The sequence below is a fragment of the Callithrix jacchus genome, chromosome 22, assembly GCF_049354715.1.
Source record: "Callithrix jacchus isolate 240 chromosome 22, calJac240_pri, whole genome shotgun sequence".
Lineage (NCBI taxonomy): Eukaryota > Metazoa > Chordata > Mammalia > Primates > Cebidae > Callithrix > Callithrix jacchus.
The window spans coordinates 36147394-36163994 of NC_133523.1; the positions used below are offsets into that span (position 1 = coordinate 36147394).

At 59.9% G+C, this 16601-nt stretch overlaps 1 protein-coding gene across 7 annotated transcripts in view; it reads left to right on the forward strand.

Annotated features, from left to right (window-relative positions):
- Window positions 1-153: 153 nt before the first annotated feature.
- Window positions 154-16601, forward strand: part of LTBP4 (latent transforming growth factor beta binding protein 4) — a 34894-nt gene continuing 18446 nt past the window's right edge. For 4 of the 7 annotated variants that reach the window (XM_035283988.3, XM_035283991.3, XM_035283992.3 and 1 more), the window contains exons 1-15: window positions 2477-2672; window positions 4461-4519; window positions 4685-4832; window positions 5348-5457; window positions 10280-10471; window positions 10652-10899; window positions 10976-11078; window positions 11478-11552; window positions 11650-11772; window positions 12948-13112; window positions 13789-13938; window positions 14050-14181; window positions 15144-15275; window positions 15357-15482; window positions 16114-16239. In XM_035283988.3, coding sequence (XP_035139879.1) covers window positions 2515-2672; window positions 4461-4519; window positions 4685-4832; window positions 5348-5457; window positions 10280-10471; window positions 10652-10899; window positions 10976-11078; window positions 11478-11552; window positions 11650-11772; window positions 12948-13112; window positions 13789-13938; window positions 14050-14181; window positions 15144-15275; window positions 15357-15482; window positions 16114-16239 — 2047 coding nt within the window. In that variant the 5' untranslated portion in view covers window positions 2477-2514. Of the gene's footprint in view, window positions 228-2476; window positions 2673-4460; window positions 4520-4684; window positions 4833-5347; window positions 5458-6672; window positions 6942-10279; window positions 10472-10651; window positions 10900-10975; window positions 11079-11477; window positions 11553-11649; window positions 11773-12947; window positions 13113-13788; window positions 13939-14049; window positions 14182-15143; window positions 15276-15356; window positions 15483-16113; window positions 16240-16601 lie in introns of those variants that run through there. The other 3 variants (XM_035283993.3, XM_035283994.3, XM_035283995.3) reach the window with 2 other exon arrangements.

Here is a 16601-nt window from a genome sequence, read left to right on the forward strand (position 1 = left end):
TCAGTTAGGATCTAAGGGGTGATAGACACATCTCTGGTAGATAGTGACACTGATGAGGGGGATTGGAAGCTGGGGACTCCAAATTCTACGGGGAGGAGAGGCCAACGCCGGAAGTTGCAGTGGTGAGCCAGAGGCTGTTGCCTAGCAACAAGCATTGAAGATGCGCTGGATCCCGGACAGCAGGGAGAAATTTCAGCAGCGCCCCCAGCAAATGCTCCAGCTACAGGGTAGGAGGTGGTGAGGGGGGAAGTGGGCAGGGATACGCTGTCCTGCAGGGTCATGTGAGCAGGGGTCTTGGAGGCTTATACAAAGACAGGGTCATGGAGTACAGTCATTGGGCAGAGCCGGGCTCTGGGACAGCCCACGAATGGCTGTGAATGGAGTGTGAGTGTCGTGGTCACTGCCCCAGAGACTGTGTCCCTGGACGGTGCTGGACCCAGATTTCTGGGTGTCAGTGTGAGATGGAGGCATGGATTGTTGTAGGTGGCAGAAACGGTGTGTAGCCGTGTGAGTCAGCCTGTGAGTCTCACTGTAAGCTGGGCTGGTGGGGGGTGGCAAAGGGCTTCCCCGTCAGTCTTGCACACCCTCCTGGACTGGAAGAAGGAGCAGGAGTGGGGTGGGGTGGGAATACAGTCGGATCAGCTGCGGTTCTTGGTCTGGGGTGGGCTCCATGGTCAGGGCGTGTGGCCTAGTACCCTGTGTGGGTGGAGCCTGGGATCCACGAGGTGGGGGCGGGGCTAACACTACAGATCTGGGAACCTTAAGAATCCAACTGTAGGCCAGGTACGGTGGCTCACGCCTGTAATCCTAGCACTTTGGGAGGCTGAGGTGGGTGGATCACCTGAGGTCAGGAGTTCAAGACCAGCCTGGCCATCATGGTGAAACCCCATCTTAGAAAAAAAAAAAGGAATCAAACTGTTGTACGATATGGGGCCTGGAACCCCAAAGCGAGACAAACATAAAAGAGGTGGGCTTGGGATCCTACATGTGGTCCCGTCCCAATTTTCTGTGGGAAAGGGTGTGGCATGAAACTCAGTGGAGGGGGAGGAGAAGGAGGAGGGGAAAAAAAAACACAGTGGAAAAACAGGTAATTAGGGGGCGGAGTCTGAAGCTCCAGGGGCGGTGCTTTTGGGAGAGAAGGGGCTTCTATTTCTAATATAGATAGGATGGAGCCTTGAATTTATAATGAAGGGAAGAAGCTGGGCTTGAGACTCTGAGTTTGAAGGCTTCAAGCCTGGAACCCACTAAATCAGGTGTGGACGGGGTTTAAAGCTCCCTGTGGCTTGCGGCTCCTAGTTAGTGGTGGAGACTCTTAGGCAAGGAGGGGATCAGAACTCTCTTTTATATAGGGTTATTATTTATTGTTGAGACGGGGTCTCACTCTATTGTTCAGGCTGGAGTGCAGAGCAGTGGTGCCATCTCAGCTCACTGCAGCCTCCGCTTTCCAGGCTCAAGCGATCGTCCCACCTCAGCCTCCCGAGTAGCTGGGACTACTGGCACATGTCACTACGCCCAGCTAATTTTTGGGTTTTTAATAGAGACGGGGGTCTCGCTATGTTGTCCAGGCTGGTCTCAAACTCCTGGACTCAAGCGATCCACTCACCTCAGCCTCCCAAAGTGCTGGGATTACAGGCCTGTGCCAGGGTGCCCAGCCGGAACTGGGAACTCTCTAAGGAGAAAGTCTGCAATTCTAGGGGGTGGAAGGCTGCTCTTGGGAGCATTCAAAGACTCAGGCAAGGAAGGGGGTCTGATACCCTTTGGGGGTGGCGATAAGTGGGGTGCAGGAGGGGCAGAACCAGGAGCCCCCTGGGAACGGAATTTGTGGGTCAGGGGCAGAGCCTGGCTGGGTTCACCCAGGGGCAGAACTTCGGGGAACAAGTTTTGCAGATGGTGAGCCTGAAACCCCTGAAGCCTAAGGCCTTGAGATGGGATCAATTATTTGAGAAGATCCAATGTGAACTTAGGACCCTCAGAGGGGCAGGACCTGGGGGCCTAGTGTGGTATTGGTGTTCCACGGGCAGAATCCTCAGTCTCTCGAGTGGAAAGGGGTACCTGTGGGGGGATTCCAGCTTGTACGCCAGCGAGGGAGCTAAATTCTGGCCAAATTCTCCCAGAAGTGGGAACAGAGGCCTGAGGCCTGCCAGAGGGAGATCAGCTTAGGGGACCCTGCCTGCCTTCATCCGCCGCCTCCATATTCCTCTCTTCGGGCCTTTGCTCCACGAGAAGGTTCACGGAGCCGGTACCCGAGTCCTAATTTCCCCCCACCGCGTGGGGAACTCGAGGTACCCCGCGCCCCGCATCCGGCACCTGTCCCTGCTCCCTTCTGATTGGCCGCGCGGCGAGCGCCGGCGGCGCCGGGCTGTGATTGGCGGGAAGTTCGCAGCCCTTGGCTGGACCGTGGAGAAAGTGAGTCGGCCTCGGGCGGGGGCGGGGGCGGGGGCTGGGGCGGGGCTGCGGCGAGCCGGACCCGCTGGACAGACCGCCCGCCCGGAGCGGGACTCGGCGCCCGACACGATGCGGAGGCCTGGCCCCAACGGCCGCCGCCCCCTCCTGCTGGTGCTGCTGCTGCCGCTCCTCGCAGCCGCCGCCTCCACTGCCAGCCCCAGCCCCGGCCCCAGCCCCAGCCCCAGCCAGGTCGTCGAGGTCGCAGGGGTCGCCGGCCGCCTGGCCAGGTAAGCCCCGCTGTGACCCCTGCTTCCTTGTGCCCCTTCCACTGGTGGTCCAGGAGGACCATGGCTTTCGGATTTAGGGGAAATCAAACACAGTGCTTCGATGCGGAGGTGAAAGGAGGGCTCTTGGGTTAATTAGGCACCCCCAATTTGTAGAGGCTAGAATCCGGGAGTACTGAGGTTTTTATGGGAAGGAGTCCCCTCCACTGTGGTGGAGCAGATTAAGTCTCCAGGGAATCCTGAGGTTTCTTCCGGAAAAGATCTCTAGTTTACTGGGGCGGGGGTGGGGTGGTTGAGCTCTCCTAGAATGATAGAGGCGTGTGGGCTCCTCGGGTTAGGATGGAGTTCCCCAGGTTTCTTGGGTGGGTTGGGAGGAAAGAATTGGGGTCTGGAGGGACTTTATGAGGCCTTCGAGTTGTCCTGCTTTTCTAGGATTTGGGGGCTCTGTGTTCATGAAAAAGGACCTTTGGGTTTTTCGAATTTGTTAGGAAGACATGGATTCTTGGGTTGATGGCGGAGGGGCTTGTGGGCAGTTGGGTGGGGTGGAGGAGTCCTCAGGCTTCAGAACTGTTGGGGATGCTCCAGTTTCCTAGAATTAAAGGACTCCGGGATTGAATGAGGCTCCAGTGATTTCACGGAGAGAGATCCAGGATTCCCTATAGATCTGGGGGCCATAGGGCCCCTCCAATCTGCGGGTGACGGGACTGAAGGAAGCCGTCTGCCCAGCACCCCCACCCACCCTCCCCGCCCGACAGCCCAAAGCTCCGTTACAAAGGCCCCGGGCTCTGCTCCCGCCTGGGTCTCTGCGAATGCGTTTAGTAACCCGAGCCGCGGCGGGGGCGGGGCCGGGAAGGGGTTAACCTGGAGAAAAGGCGGGAGGGACGACGGCAGAATCGGGGATCCCCGAGGCTTCCCCCCAGGTGGCCTCATCCGCCACTGGGCCCCACCTACTTGAGAGGGGCCCAGCCGCCGGGCACCCCCTTCTCTGCACCCCGCTACTGCTCTCCTCTTGGAGTCTGGGCACGCTCCCTTGTCTCTAGCCCCCCCTTAGCCTGGGGATAATGGACTTGTCTGGGGGGCCCCTCATTGCGACGCACTTGAACCGGAGCTGGAAGCTCAGCCACTGAGACTTTCTGGGCTCGGAGATGTTTCCATGAACAGCACCCTTCTCCTGGTCAGGCGGGAAACTGAGGCCCAAAGACCAAGATTCGCAGGCTTCTGGACACATCGTAGAAGGGCCAGAACGGGCTAGAACTCAGGCTCTGGGATTCCCAGTCCTGGACCGTGACGCCTTTATCCTCCTCCACCTCAGCACCCTGCTGGACCCAGTCAAAGGGAAGAGCCTTCCCTCCCCAGCTGCCAAGGCCTGTGGAAATGGCGCCACCTGTCGGCCAGGCTCAGGATGGCGTCTGAGTCTCGGACCTGGATATGGGAGGGCGGGGTTCCACATTCCCAGACAGCCCGGGCTTAGAAATGCGCTAATAAATCGAGTCTTTTTTTAAAAAATCGCTTTTAAAATAACGTATTTTTCAGTAAAGCCTTACCGCCAAAACCTCTTCATAAGACAAATAAAAGTAAGGTTGCTGTGCCCTTCAGCCCAGAGAGTCTAAATCAATTTGCCTCCCATTGTACAGATGGAGAAACTGAGGCGTGGGGAGAACCTCAAGTTAGTTACATATGTGTTTCAAGCCCCCCTCAGGATTCGTCTTGGTTTCCCCTCCCCCAATCGCCCTCCTTTGCAGAGTTCTGGGGTGCAAGGGGCGCAAGTGACTTCCACCCCACTATTTGTAGCGTTGCTACTTGTCGCTGCTGCCCAGGCCAGACGTCTAGGAGGAGCCGCTGCATCCGAGGTGGGTTCTGGCAGGTGGAGTATGAGTAGGAAGCAAAGGGGGGTAGGAAGAGAGGGGCAGGGAGCGCCCCTTCCCACCCCTCATCCCAGCGGGAGAGTTGGATGCATTTGATAGAGAAGTACTTGGTCTCCTCCTTCCCCACTTAGTCCCTGGCTGTCTCCCAAGCCTCCTGCAGGGTCCGAAGCTGCCAGCCCAAAAAGTGTGCGGGCCCCCAGCGGTGCCTGAACCCAGTGCAAGCAGTGCCTAGCCCCAGCCCCAGCCCCAGCCCCAGCGTGAGGAAGAGACAGGTGTCCCTCAACTGGCAGCCACTGACGTGAGTGGGCAGTCCCTCCCCTACCAAATCCTCAGGAACTCCCAGCCTTGCCCCCGTTTCCGCTCCACCTCTCCCCACCTTCCCCCCCCCACACACCCCATCTCTCCCTCTCTTTCCCCTGTCCCTCGCCGGCTCTTTCTTTCACTATCAGCCTGTATGTCTATTTCATCTCTTCCCTCCCTATCTCAGTCTCTTTCTATCTCTGCATTATTTCTGTCTGTTTCTTTCCAGTTAACCTGTCTCTTTCTCTCTCTTTCTGTGTCTCACTGCCTGTCTCTATGTCTAAGTCTCTCTGTCCTTACTCTCTTTCTTTCCCCCCACCCCTCCCCCATCTCTGTTTCTCCTAGGGTCTTTTTGTTTCTCTCCCACTAGAGGCCTGGTCCCCATAAATGGGTGTTGTTGGAGGAGGGTTGGGCAGAGCCGCTACTGAAAGACATTTTCCTGGCATGGAGGCTCTTTGGTGGGGAGGTCAGCTTAACCCGGTGACAGCAGCTTTTCCGTCCTCTCCCACCCAGGCTGCAGGAGGCCAGAGCTCTACTGAAGCGGCGGCGGCCCCGGGGGCCTGGGGGCCGGGGACTACTGAGAAGGAGGCCCCCAGAGCGTGCCCCCGCTGGCAAGGCCCCGGGTAAGCACATCCGCCTTTCCTCCGCCTGGGGCAAGGGGGGTTCCGGGCCAGATAAAACCGTCTGGTTCCCACGGTCCAGCCGCCGCCTACCCGCCCCCCATTGTAGCTCAACCCCCATCCCCAGAACGAGGCCCCCTCTTGGGACCCTAGCGTCCGGCCCTGTGAGGTGAGCCCGGGACAGGACCAGACGCAGGCCAGAGGCGCTGACCCGCGGGGGTGGGGCCGGGAAGCCAGGCGTCCGGGCTCCCCGAGGCCGAAGAGGGAGGGCGCTCTGGCCCGGCAGAAAGCGCCGCCGAACCAGCCCAGACAACAAAAGCGATTGTGCGGGTTGGCGCCTGCCTGGGCACCGAATGCTCAAGATTTCGGGGCGGCTGGGGGCCAAAGGGCTCCTCCTGTTTACCGAATCTTCCCCCTGCCCTCCTCCCACTCCAGCTCTCGACCCCCAGGCTAGAAAACAAACACCCCTGTTTCAAACATCCTCAAAACCCTTCTCTTGCTGTAGCCTTCAGCCCAGATGTGACCCCTCCCCCTAAAGTCTTCCAGATGTGAGCCTCGGGCCAGATGTTTGTACCCCCGCCCACAGCCTCTATCCAACGCTTCCTTATACATTGTGACTTCTTCCACCAGGTGTGGTGTTCTGGCCAGATGTGGCCGCATCTTCAGATGTGTTCACCCCCACCCACCTCCAGCCTCCTGCCCAGGATCTAGACACCCAATTCCTTTACGTGCCCAGGTGCAGCGACCCTTCTTTCATCCCTTAGATGTCCCACCCTGCTGCTCAGATGTGCCATGATAGCCCCCTATATAGACGAAGCCCCTTTCTCTGTTCCCAAGGCAGAAAAGGAGACAACTTTTAGCTGTCTCCCCAAAAGCGGCCCTCACTACTCTTTATGGATTTCCTCTTTATGGATTCAGCTCTGTCTGGGGGGAACCCGCCCGCCCCCACCTGTTCCCTTCCTCGCCGCTCCTCTACAGGCCTGGTCCACTTGCTGGTGTGCGGATGGGGACAAAGGGGGCGCCCGGCTCACCCCTGCGAGTCTAGCGCCCAGCCTGCGAGTCTCTGGCTAAGCGCCCAGCCCCACGCGCCCCCGCGCGGCCGCCGGGGAGGGAGTGGTGGGGAGGGGGGGGCCTGAGCGGGGGCGCGGCCGCCCTCCCCCGCGGGCGGGCGGGCGGGCGCGGCCGGGCCCCTCGGGCGGGCTGGGGCGGCGGCGCGGCGGAGCGCGGCGCTGCAGCCATGGCGGGCGGCGTGCGGCTGCTCTGGGTGTCGCTATTGGTGCTGCTAGCGCAGCTAGGGCCGCAACCCGGACTGGGCCGGCCCGGAGAGCGTCTCCGCGTGCGCTTCACCCCCGTCGTGTGCGGCCTGCGCTGCATCCATGGGCCGTCCGGCTCCCGCTGTACCCCGACCTGCGCGCCCCGCAACGCCACCAGCGTGGACAGCGGCGCGCCCGGCGGGGCGGCCCCGGGGGGACCCGGCTTCCGCGCCTGTGAGTGCGGGGTGGTGGTCCCGAGAGAGCGGCTCCCGGGGGGGAGGAGGATCCCTGGGGATGGAGGAGACAGTTCTCCAGGGAGAGGGAGCCCAGATTCCACATGCAACAGTGCAGGGGAATCTCAGGGGCTATTTCAGGAAGGGGGCCCCAAATTCCTGGCTTTTGGGGTTGTGTCTTGAGGGTTCCTATTTTGCAAGCAATGAGGGTCCTTAGGGGCCTGCGATGTCCCAAGTAAGGGAATTGGCGCCGGCTTTCATGCCTTCGAATCAAAATGGGGATCTCAGAACTGAGGGACCTGAGAACATTTGGGACGGGGGCTTGGATTCGGAGACGCTGAGTAAGGAGTCCCCAGGAACCAAGCACGAGTCTCGGGGCTGCATAGTGGACGTCTGAGTTTCTGTGTCTTTGGGTGAGAAGGTTCCGTATGGGAATGCCTGTGAGGAGGGAGACTGGAGCTAAGAGGGAGAAGGGACAGAGAAGGGGGTTGTGTGTGTGTTGGTGGGGGGATGTCTCCCCAGGACCTGAGTTGCAGGGGTCCCACGTGCGAGAGAAATCCAGATAAGAGGCCTTATGGAAGGGGCGCCCCCTGGGGGCGGAGGCGACAGGAGGAGTATGTACCAGGCGCTCCTAGAGATGGGGAGCCCTGGGGGTTCAGGTGAGGAGGGGGGAGGGCACACCACCTGTTGTTCCAGGATGCAAAAGTGGGCAGACTCTGGGGTCGGGGCCTCCCTGCCCCCCACCCGGCAGACCCTCTGGAGTAGGGAGTGGGGGCCCCTGGCGCAGAGAACTCGCCCAGCCTGGCCCCCAGCCAGCCCAGCCCGGCCGGCGTGAGCTCATCTCCCGCCTGAGCCCCCGCCCTCTGCCACTCCCTCTCTCCTCCCCTTCCTCCCTCTTTCTTTCACTCTTTCCCGGCCCAGCCCCAACGTGCCTGTGTCAGGCACCATGCCCAGGTGGGTGCCAAGCCCCTGGGGGTGCAAGGAGGGGCATATGAAGTGGGGGCTGACCTCAGAGGGACCCCTATGTCCTCAACTCCCCGCTCAGCCAGGGCTGTAGGGCATGATGTTGAATGTGCCCATCTAGCAGCCCACCCTGGGTGTAGGCACCCCCAGGGAGCTGGCATGGGGGCCTGCATTCAGGCCAAGAGAAGGCAGAGAAATGCTCTCGGAGCCTGGGAAATGCCCTCAGACCTGGCTGGTTTCCCACCACCTCCCTCACAGACCCTTCCCATTTTGCAATCTTAATTCCTAGTTAAGCCTCTCCTAGGCCCCACTAACTAATTAAAAGCCTGCCTTAGAGCACCCCAGAGTCCTGGCCCCATACTCCTGCTTAGGAGAGCCCAGAACTTTTGCTCCCAGGCCTTAGGCCTCCTCTCCACCCCTGGCAACAGACTTTAGAGACCACTCCTCCAGTGAAGTTCCCTCTCATTCTTGCTTCCCACCCCCCACACTGCCTTTCCCCAGAGAACTCTGTAGTATCCTCTAGATGTCCTGCTCTTCTAGCTCACCGCCCTCCCCAGGAACTTCTGATCCCATTTATCTTCAGAGAACCCCAGAGTTGGTGTTGATAAGTGGATTTCCCCAGGAGGACTCCAGACCCTGTGCTCCTCTCAGGCAGCCATTAATAAAAAGGCTTTGGCACCTAATCGCTTAGCTGGGAAGGGAGGGGATTCCACATAGGGTCTCGGCCAATTGAGGCTCTTAAGTGCTGATGACCTCCAGGAATTCCGCTTCTCTATCTAAACCCTATTTTCAGCACCCTCAAACTGGTTGTCTCCTAGGAAGCACTAGAGTCCTGTTTTCTAGGTAAACGTCCCCAAAAGAACTGCTGAAAGGGCGCCTCAGTTTCCTCTGAGCTAGGTTCTCCATCCCAGAAACCTCCAGGGTCTTTCAACTCTAGAGGACTGCCCTTTAACCGATCTCCTCCCAGGACCCCAGTCTCTTTATCCTTCTAAATGGAGGTGGCTCTCCGCGTCCTTTCCTCTCTACAGTTGTGACTCAGAATCCCACACACGCCTCTCCCGGCCGCCTGCCTCCTCCCTCCCCTACGCACAGCTGTCTCCAGCTGTTCTCTGCAGCTCGGGGAGAGAGAGGGAGGGGGTGCTCTCGCCGGATAGTCCGGCCTCCTTTGGCTCCACGGTCCCGGGGCTCCCCAAGGGTCCGGAATGCGGAGCCGCCGCCCTGCCCCCGCCGCACCTCTCTCTTTGTTTACCCCGCCGCACAGCTGGCAGTGCCCCGCCCAGAGGTGGCCTGGGGCCCAGCGAGGGCGCGCAAAGCGGAGTGGAAGCGCGTTCCCGCTCGTGGCCCCGCCCCGGTGCTACTGGAGGCGGTGAGGCAGAGCTAGAACTCTAAAACCCCAGCCGAAGAGGAGGTGGGCGGAGAAAAAGCGCGGTGGGCGGAACTAGGGCGCCCTGACGGCCTGGAGGTGGGGTGGGAGGGGCGTGAGCAAGTGAACCGGACGAATCCGAGTGCGGAAAGGGAGGTGGGCGGGGATAGAGGCGGCAGGTTAAGCTCCTGGATAGGCGAGGTTTAGCATCCTGCGGGTAGAAGGTAATGTGAGAGGGGCTAGAAAGGGGGCACAGCCAGGGGGCGAGGCTAGGACTTCGTGGACTACGCGGAGGGATTACGGGCTGGCTAGCGAAGGAGACCGAGTTGGGCGGGGAGTTATGCCAGGGAGTGGCTAAAATGTGGTTTTAGTCAATGGAAGGGATCAGCATTGGGTCGGAGGGGCTGGAACAGCAAAGAGTACCGTTGGACTACTGAATGGGCGGGGTCGGCGCCGTCTGGGCGGGGCTGGAGCCGCGTGGACTCGGCCAGAAAGTGGGATGCGAGAGGTTGACGTGAAAGTGAAAAAACAGCTTAGGGCTGGCTGGGCTCACGCCTGTAATCCCAGCACTTTGGGAGGCTGAGGCAGGAGGATTGCCTGAGCCCAGGAGTTCAAGACCAGCCTGGCCAACAAAGTGAGACCCCGTCTCTACAAAATTAAAAATCATAGCCCCACGTGGTGCACGCCTGTGGCCTCGGCTACTCAGGAGGCTGAGTTGGGAGGATCACTTCAGCTTAGGAGGTTCAGGCTGCAGAGCCATGAACATGTCACTGCATTCCAGCCTGGGCAATCGAGCGAGAGCCTGCCGACTTAATAGGTGGGGCTGTACCTCTGATTGCTGAACGACTGGACTGGCCCAATGCTCATGCCGGAATTGGGGCGGGGCCACACGAGAGCTGAGGGCGGAGCAACTTAGAAATGAATGACACCTCGAGGGCTAGGGCTTCGCTGGCCACAGGGGAACCTGCCAGGAGTGGTGGCGCCTCTCCTGAGTGTCCTTGTTCTCCTTCCAGTCCTGTGTCCCTTGATCTGTCACAATGGTGGTGTGTGCGTGAAGCCTGACCGCTGCCTCTGTCCCCCGGACTTCGCTGGCAAGTTCTGCCAGTTGCACTCCTCGGGCGCCCGGCCCCCGGCCCCGGCTATGCCAGGCCTCACCCGCTCCGTGTACACTATGCCACTGGCCAACCACCGCGACGACGAGCACGGTGAGGAAAGTGTGGCCAAAGTCCCTTCCGATTCCTCTGTCAAGCCTTTCACCGTGCCCCTGACCCTCACCTTTCCCGCCTTCCCGAGCACCCTTGCCCAGTTCGCCCTCCCCCCTTTGTCTAGCCCCAGCCCGTAAGAACCCATGTAGACATCCCTTTGCCTGGCCGTGCCTTTCCTAGGCGTGGCGTCTATGGTGAGCGTCCACGTGGAGCACCCGCAGGAGGCATCGGTGGTGGTGCACCAGGTGGAGCGTGTGTCCGGCCCGTGGGAGGAGGCGGACGCCGAGGCGGTGGCGCGGGCGGAGGCGGCGGCGCGGGCGGAGGCGGCGGCACCCTACACGGTGTTGGCACAAAGTGCGCCACGGGAGGACAGCTACTCAGACGCCTCGGGCTTCGGTTACTGCTTTCGGGAGCTGCGCGGAGGCGAAGTGAGAGGATGCCGGTGGGGAGGGGCCCGGAGCGTGCCTCCGCGCGGGGGCGCGCTCACCCGTCGCTTCCCCGCAGTGTGCGTCCCCGCTGCCGGGGCTCCGGACGCAGGAGGTCTGCTGCGGAGGGGCCGGCTTGGCCTGGGGCGTTCACGACTGTCAGCTGTGCTCAGAGCACCAGGGTAAGCCCCAGGACGTCCTCGAGGTGCTCGGAGCTGGGAAGGGGTGAGAACCTCACCGATTCTCCTACTCTGCCCTAGATAAACCCGGTTCACCAATTGTAGCCACGCCTATCCCATTGTGGAGGCCACTTCCAGTCCTGAGCTATTCATACCGCTCTGGGACCACCCACCCCATTTTCTGACTTTGGCCACTGTTCTTACCCTGCCTTTGTGCCTCGGCCCTTCCCATGTACTTTGAGAGTCTCCAATGTGGCCATTTCAAACTGCCAATCTAAGGCTGACCCTGCACTCAAACTACAGCCAACATCTTTTAGTCCCTCTCACCCCGACTTCAGTTCCGCCCACTCCATTCTCACTCCTCCCACTTGTCCATGGCCCACCCATCTCCTCTCGCGACAGGGAACTCTGAAAGAGTGGGCGCCCCAGATGGACCTTGTCCAACCGGCTTTGAAAGAATTAATGGGTCCTGCGAAGGTGAGACGGGGCAGGGGTGGGAGGAGCTTGGTTCTAGGGGCGGGATTTGCAGGGATCAAGTTCCTGACTCTACAGTGACCCTCCCCAACCCTGGCAGATGTGGATGAGTGCGCGACTGGCGGACGTTGCCAGCACGGCGAGTGTGCAAACACGCGCGGCGGTTACACGTGCGTGTGCCCCGACGGCTTTCTGCTCGACTCGTCCCGCAGCAGCTGCATCTGTGAGCCACCAGCAAGGGGCTGAGGCTGGGTCTCATGCCCGCCCTGCCCTCAGACCACGTCCCAGAGCATCCTGGGGGATCAGACCCCCGAGATCTTCCCAGATTCCCAGGTTCCGCAGAGCCACCTCAGAACTTCTCAGATTCTCATAAAGCCTCAGCATCCCCGGACCATCTTTAGATATCTCAAGCCTTTTGGATCTAGATCCTCCAGATCTAGATCTGGGTATCCTCCAGACACCCAGATTTTTTTATTTATTGTATTTATTTTATTTTTTTTTTTTTTTGAGACAGTCTCACTCTGTGGCCAGGTGCCAGGCTGAGGTGCAGTGGCGCGATCTCGGCTCACTGCAACCTCCGCCTCCCGGGTTCAAGCAATTCTGCTGCCTCAGCCTCCCGAGTAGCTGGGACTACAGGCGCGCACCACCACGCCCGGCTAATTTTTGTATTTTTAGTAAAGACAGGGTTTCATCATGTTGGCCAGGATGGTCTCGATCTCTTGACCTCGTGATCCACCCGCCTCGGCCTTTCAAAGGCGTGATCCACCGCGCCCGGCCTTGTTATTTTATTTTTGAGACAGGGTCTTGTTCTGTCGCCCAGGCTGGAGTGCAGAGGCACAATCTCGCCTCACTGCAACCTCTGCCTCCTGGGTTCAAGTGATTCTCCTGCCTCGGGCTCCTGAGTAGCTGGAGTTACAGGCGGGCACCACCATGCCCGGCTAATTTTTTTTTGCTTTTTGTATTTTTGGTAGAGACAGAGTTTCACCATGTTGGCCAGTCTGGCCTCAAACCCCTGGCTTCAAGTGATCTGCCCACCTCGGCCTCCCAAAGTGTTGGGATTACAGGCGTGAGCCACCGCACCTGCCTCTCCCAGACTTCCTTGAATCCTTCTCAGACTCCCAAATCCTCTCATCCCCCTCGACGACTCGACTTTCTCCAGATCTCGAGATTCTTCTCAGTTTCTCATTCACCACTGACACCCCACTGAGGCTCCAAGCCCTTCTCAGACCTCCAGAGCCCATTGCTCTCCTTCAGACCCTCTCAGACCTCTCCCAAATGCCCCTCACACCCACCAAACCCCGCCACCCCCATCCCGGAACCATTCCCCTCTCTCCCAGATCCTCAGTGCCGCGGCATTCCCAACCCCGCCCTGAAGAATTTCCTCCTCGCTCCTCGCAGCCCAACACGTGATCTCAGAGGCCAAAGGGCCCTGCTTCCGCGTGCTCCGCGACGGCGGCTGTTCGCTGCCCATTCTGCGGAACATCACTAAACAGATCTGCTGCTGTAGCCGCGTGGGCAAGGCCTGGGGCCGGGGCTGCCAGCTCTGCCCACCCTTCGGCTCAGGTGAGCCCCTGCGGCGGTGCCTAGCCCCACTGGCAACACACGTGGCGTTCATTCTACGCTCCGGCCTCCAACCCTGAGGCTCACCGCCCCTAACCTGGCTGGGCGGCAGCGTTGGCCACGCCCCACCCTCTGAGACCGCAGGCTCAGCTGGACCGAGTCCACAGCTCCACCTCTATGCGCAGCCAAACCTAATTCTGAGTCCCCAAGATAGGTTTTGTCTCCTGAGCGTCAACGCCAGCCCCACCCTGTCCCTGAGCTTTGACCAGGTCCCCAGGTTCTGAGATACCGCCTTCAGCTTAGCCCCCACTTAGCCCCTCCCCAGGAATGTCCCTCCCTGAGACACCTCCCTGGAATTTTATCTTCTGCTTAAAATTAAATCCCACAAGAGAGCTATTTCCTAGCCTCCAACTTTGTCCCTGTGGACCCAAACCAGACCCCGCCCTCAACCCTGTCCCTGCCGCCATCCCAAATAGGGGAAAACTCTCTTGGCCCCACCTTTAGCCTCTAGGACATCCTACTGTTTGACCAGGAAACCACCCCATCCCAGCCTCCAACTCAAACGCCTGACACTCTCCAGCCAAGCCCTGCCCCCAGCCAAGGCCAGAGTTTGGGCTTGCCATCGCTTTCCTCCCACTCTCTTGTTCTCTCTCTGCCCCTCTCTCTTTCCTGTTCCCAGAGGGTTTCCGGGAGATCTGCCCGGCTGGCCCTGGCTACCACTACTCGGCCTCCGACCTCCGCTACAACACCAGACCCCTGGCCCAGGAGCCACCCCGAGTGTCACTCAGCCAGCCTCGTACCCTGCCAGCCACCTCTCGGCCTTCTGCAGGTGAGCTGGCTCAGGCAGGAGTGAGTGCCATCTTCAAGGGGCTGCCCCAGCCCCATAGTGAAAGGAGGGAGAGCATTTGGGCTCCACTCACTGATACCTCTTCCTTACCAGGCTTTCTGTCCACCCATCGCCCGGGGCCCAGGGCTGACCCCCAGCCCGATCCTCGGCCAGATCCCCGGCCCGGCCCTGAGCTTCCCTTGCCCAGCATCCCTGCCTGGACTGGTCCTGAGATTGCTGAATCAGGTTTGGTAGAAAGAATTGAGGGCATTGGGCTGGGAGTGGTGGTTGATGCCTGTAATCCCAGCACTTTGGGAGGCCGAGGTGGGTGGATCGCCAGGTCAGGAGTTAGAGACCAGCCTGGCCAACATGACGAAACCCCTTCTCTACTAAAACTACAAAAATTAGCTGGGTGTGGTGGCAGACGCCTGTAGTCTCCCAGCTACTTGGGAGGCTGAGGAAGGAGAATCGCTTGAACCCAGGAGGCAGAGGTTGCAGTGAGCTGAGATCGCGCCATTGCCTTGTCGCAGCCTTGGCAACAAGAGCAACACTATCTCAATAATAATAATAATAATAATAATAATTGAGGGCATTGATGGAGGTATTACAGGTGAGATTCTGTGGGAAGAGACTCTAAGGTGGAGATTCCAGAATACAGCAAATAGGAATGTTACAGGAAAGGAATTCGGGAATGGGTGGGAAGAGAAGCATTTGAAGGGTTGGGTGGTAGTTAGATCAGGAGCTGGAATGGGAGTTGGGCTCTCCTGTGTCAGTTGGGCATAGAGGTTAAAAGTCTCAAGCCATTTAACCTCTGAGACTGTTTTTTCATCGGTAAAATGGGGATCATTGTTGAGATGTCTGAAGTGTCTGACACATAGTAAGTGCTCAGATGAATACTTGCGGTATTTTTCATTATCTAATATTAGATAATTATTTCTCAGGGAGGGCACTAAGATTGTATCTCAGGCAGAGGGTTGGAGAGCAAACTATACAAAGCCAGAGGCCTTGGGGTGGCCAAAGAACTGATGAGGACGTTTCCAGGATAAAGGAGATGGAAATCAGAAGACTGGGCGACTGGGCTTGCTTGGGGAGGAGACATCCAAGAAGGTGTTTTAGGCAGCCTACGGGGGCGGTGGGGGGCGGACTGTACTTGGAAGAAAGGGATGGAGGATTCGGATGGGGGAACCCTGGCTGACTGGACCCCCCAGGTCCCTCCCCGGGCATGTGTCAGCGCAACCCCCAGGTCTGCGGCCCAGGACGCTGCATTCCTCAGCCCAGCGGCTACACCTGCGCTTGCGACTCCGGCTTTCGGCTCAGCCCCCAGGGCACCCGATGCATTGGTGAGCAGGGCGGAGGGGGCGGGAGGAGGCGGGGCAGAGGGCGTTGCCCGGTCACCTTGTGACCAGCCCCCTCTGTGTCAGATGTGGACGAATGTCGCCGCCTGCCCCCGCCCTGTGCTTCCGGGCGCTGCGAGAACTCAGCAGGCAGCTTTCGCTGCGTGTGCGGCCCGGGCTTCCGAGCCGGCCCGCGGGCTACAGAATGCCTGGGTGAGAAATTCGCCCCACCCAGCTTCAGGCCCACCCCAGGGTCTTGCTCCTGCCCTCACTCCAGAGCCTCTCCAACCCTCCCACGCTTCCCCTCGTGGGTCCCGCCTCAGGACTGCTCTGCCCACGCCCTTAGCCCCGCCCCTCCCTGCCCCGCCTCCACCCGGCTCCGGCCTCCCTTTGGCCCCACCCCTACCCAGCCCCCAGACTGCCTCTTCCTGTCGCGGCTCGTATTGCTCCGCCCCCACGCTCAGGCCCCGCCCTTATTGGCCTCGCCCCTCCCCCAGGCCTCGCCCCTGTCCTGCAGCTGCGGTAACCAATCTCCTGACTATGACCCCTGATTCCAAAGCTGCCACCCCAGAGCCCCATCCCCAAACTGCTTTATTCTCTAGCCCCGACCCCACCTTTTCTTTGCTGGGTCCCCAAAGCTGTCCTTCATGCCCTTGCCCTACCAAACCCTGCCCTCCCCAATTGCCCCCTCTCACTGTGTCCCTCTCCGCCTGTCCTGGCCCGGTCCCCAGCCTGGCTCTGGCCAAGCTTGGCCCAGCTCCTGCTTCCCCCTACCCTCCCCTGCCCGCGTCGCTTTTCCCGGGACCGTCTGCCCCAGTCTCAGCTGCCTGGTCTGTACCCACAGACGTGGACGAGTGCCACCGTGTGCCACCGCCGTGTGACCTCGGGCGCTGCGAGAACACGCCAGGCAGCTTCCTGTGCGTGTGCCCCGCTGGGTACCAGGCTGTGCCGCACGGAGCCAGCTGCCAGGGTGAGGGCCTGGGAGAGCAGCCGGGAAGGGGTGCGAGGGGAGGGGTAGAGCGCAGTGATGAGGGCCAGAGAGACTGAACAACAGGGCAAAGAGAGTTGATTGATGGGGGCAGAGGCCAGGCTCTGGGGCAGACGTGTGGCCTGATGGCAGTAGAGACCTGGGATGGAGAGGCAAAGTGATGGGAAACAGAAAGGCTGAGTCATGGAAGATGGGGAAGCAGAGTGAAGAGGGATGGCGATGTCAGTAATCGGGTGGGTAAGGGGAGCAGAGTTATGGAGGACAGGGGAGAAGGAGGCCTCCTCCTGGGGACTGTAGAGGCAGAGCTCTAAGAGCCAGCCAGGCAGCTTGGTAGGGTTTGGTGG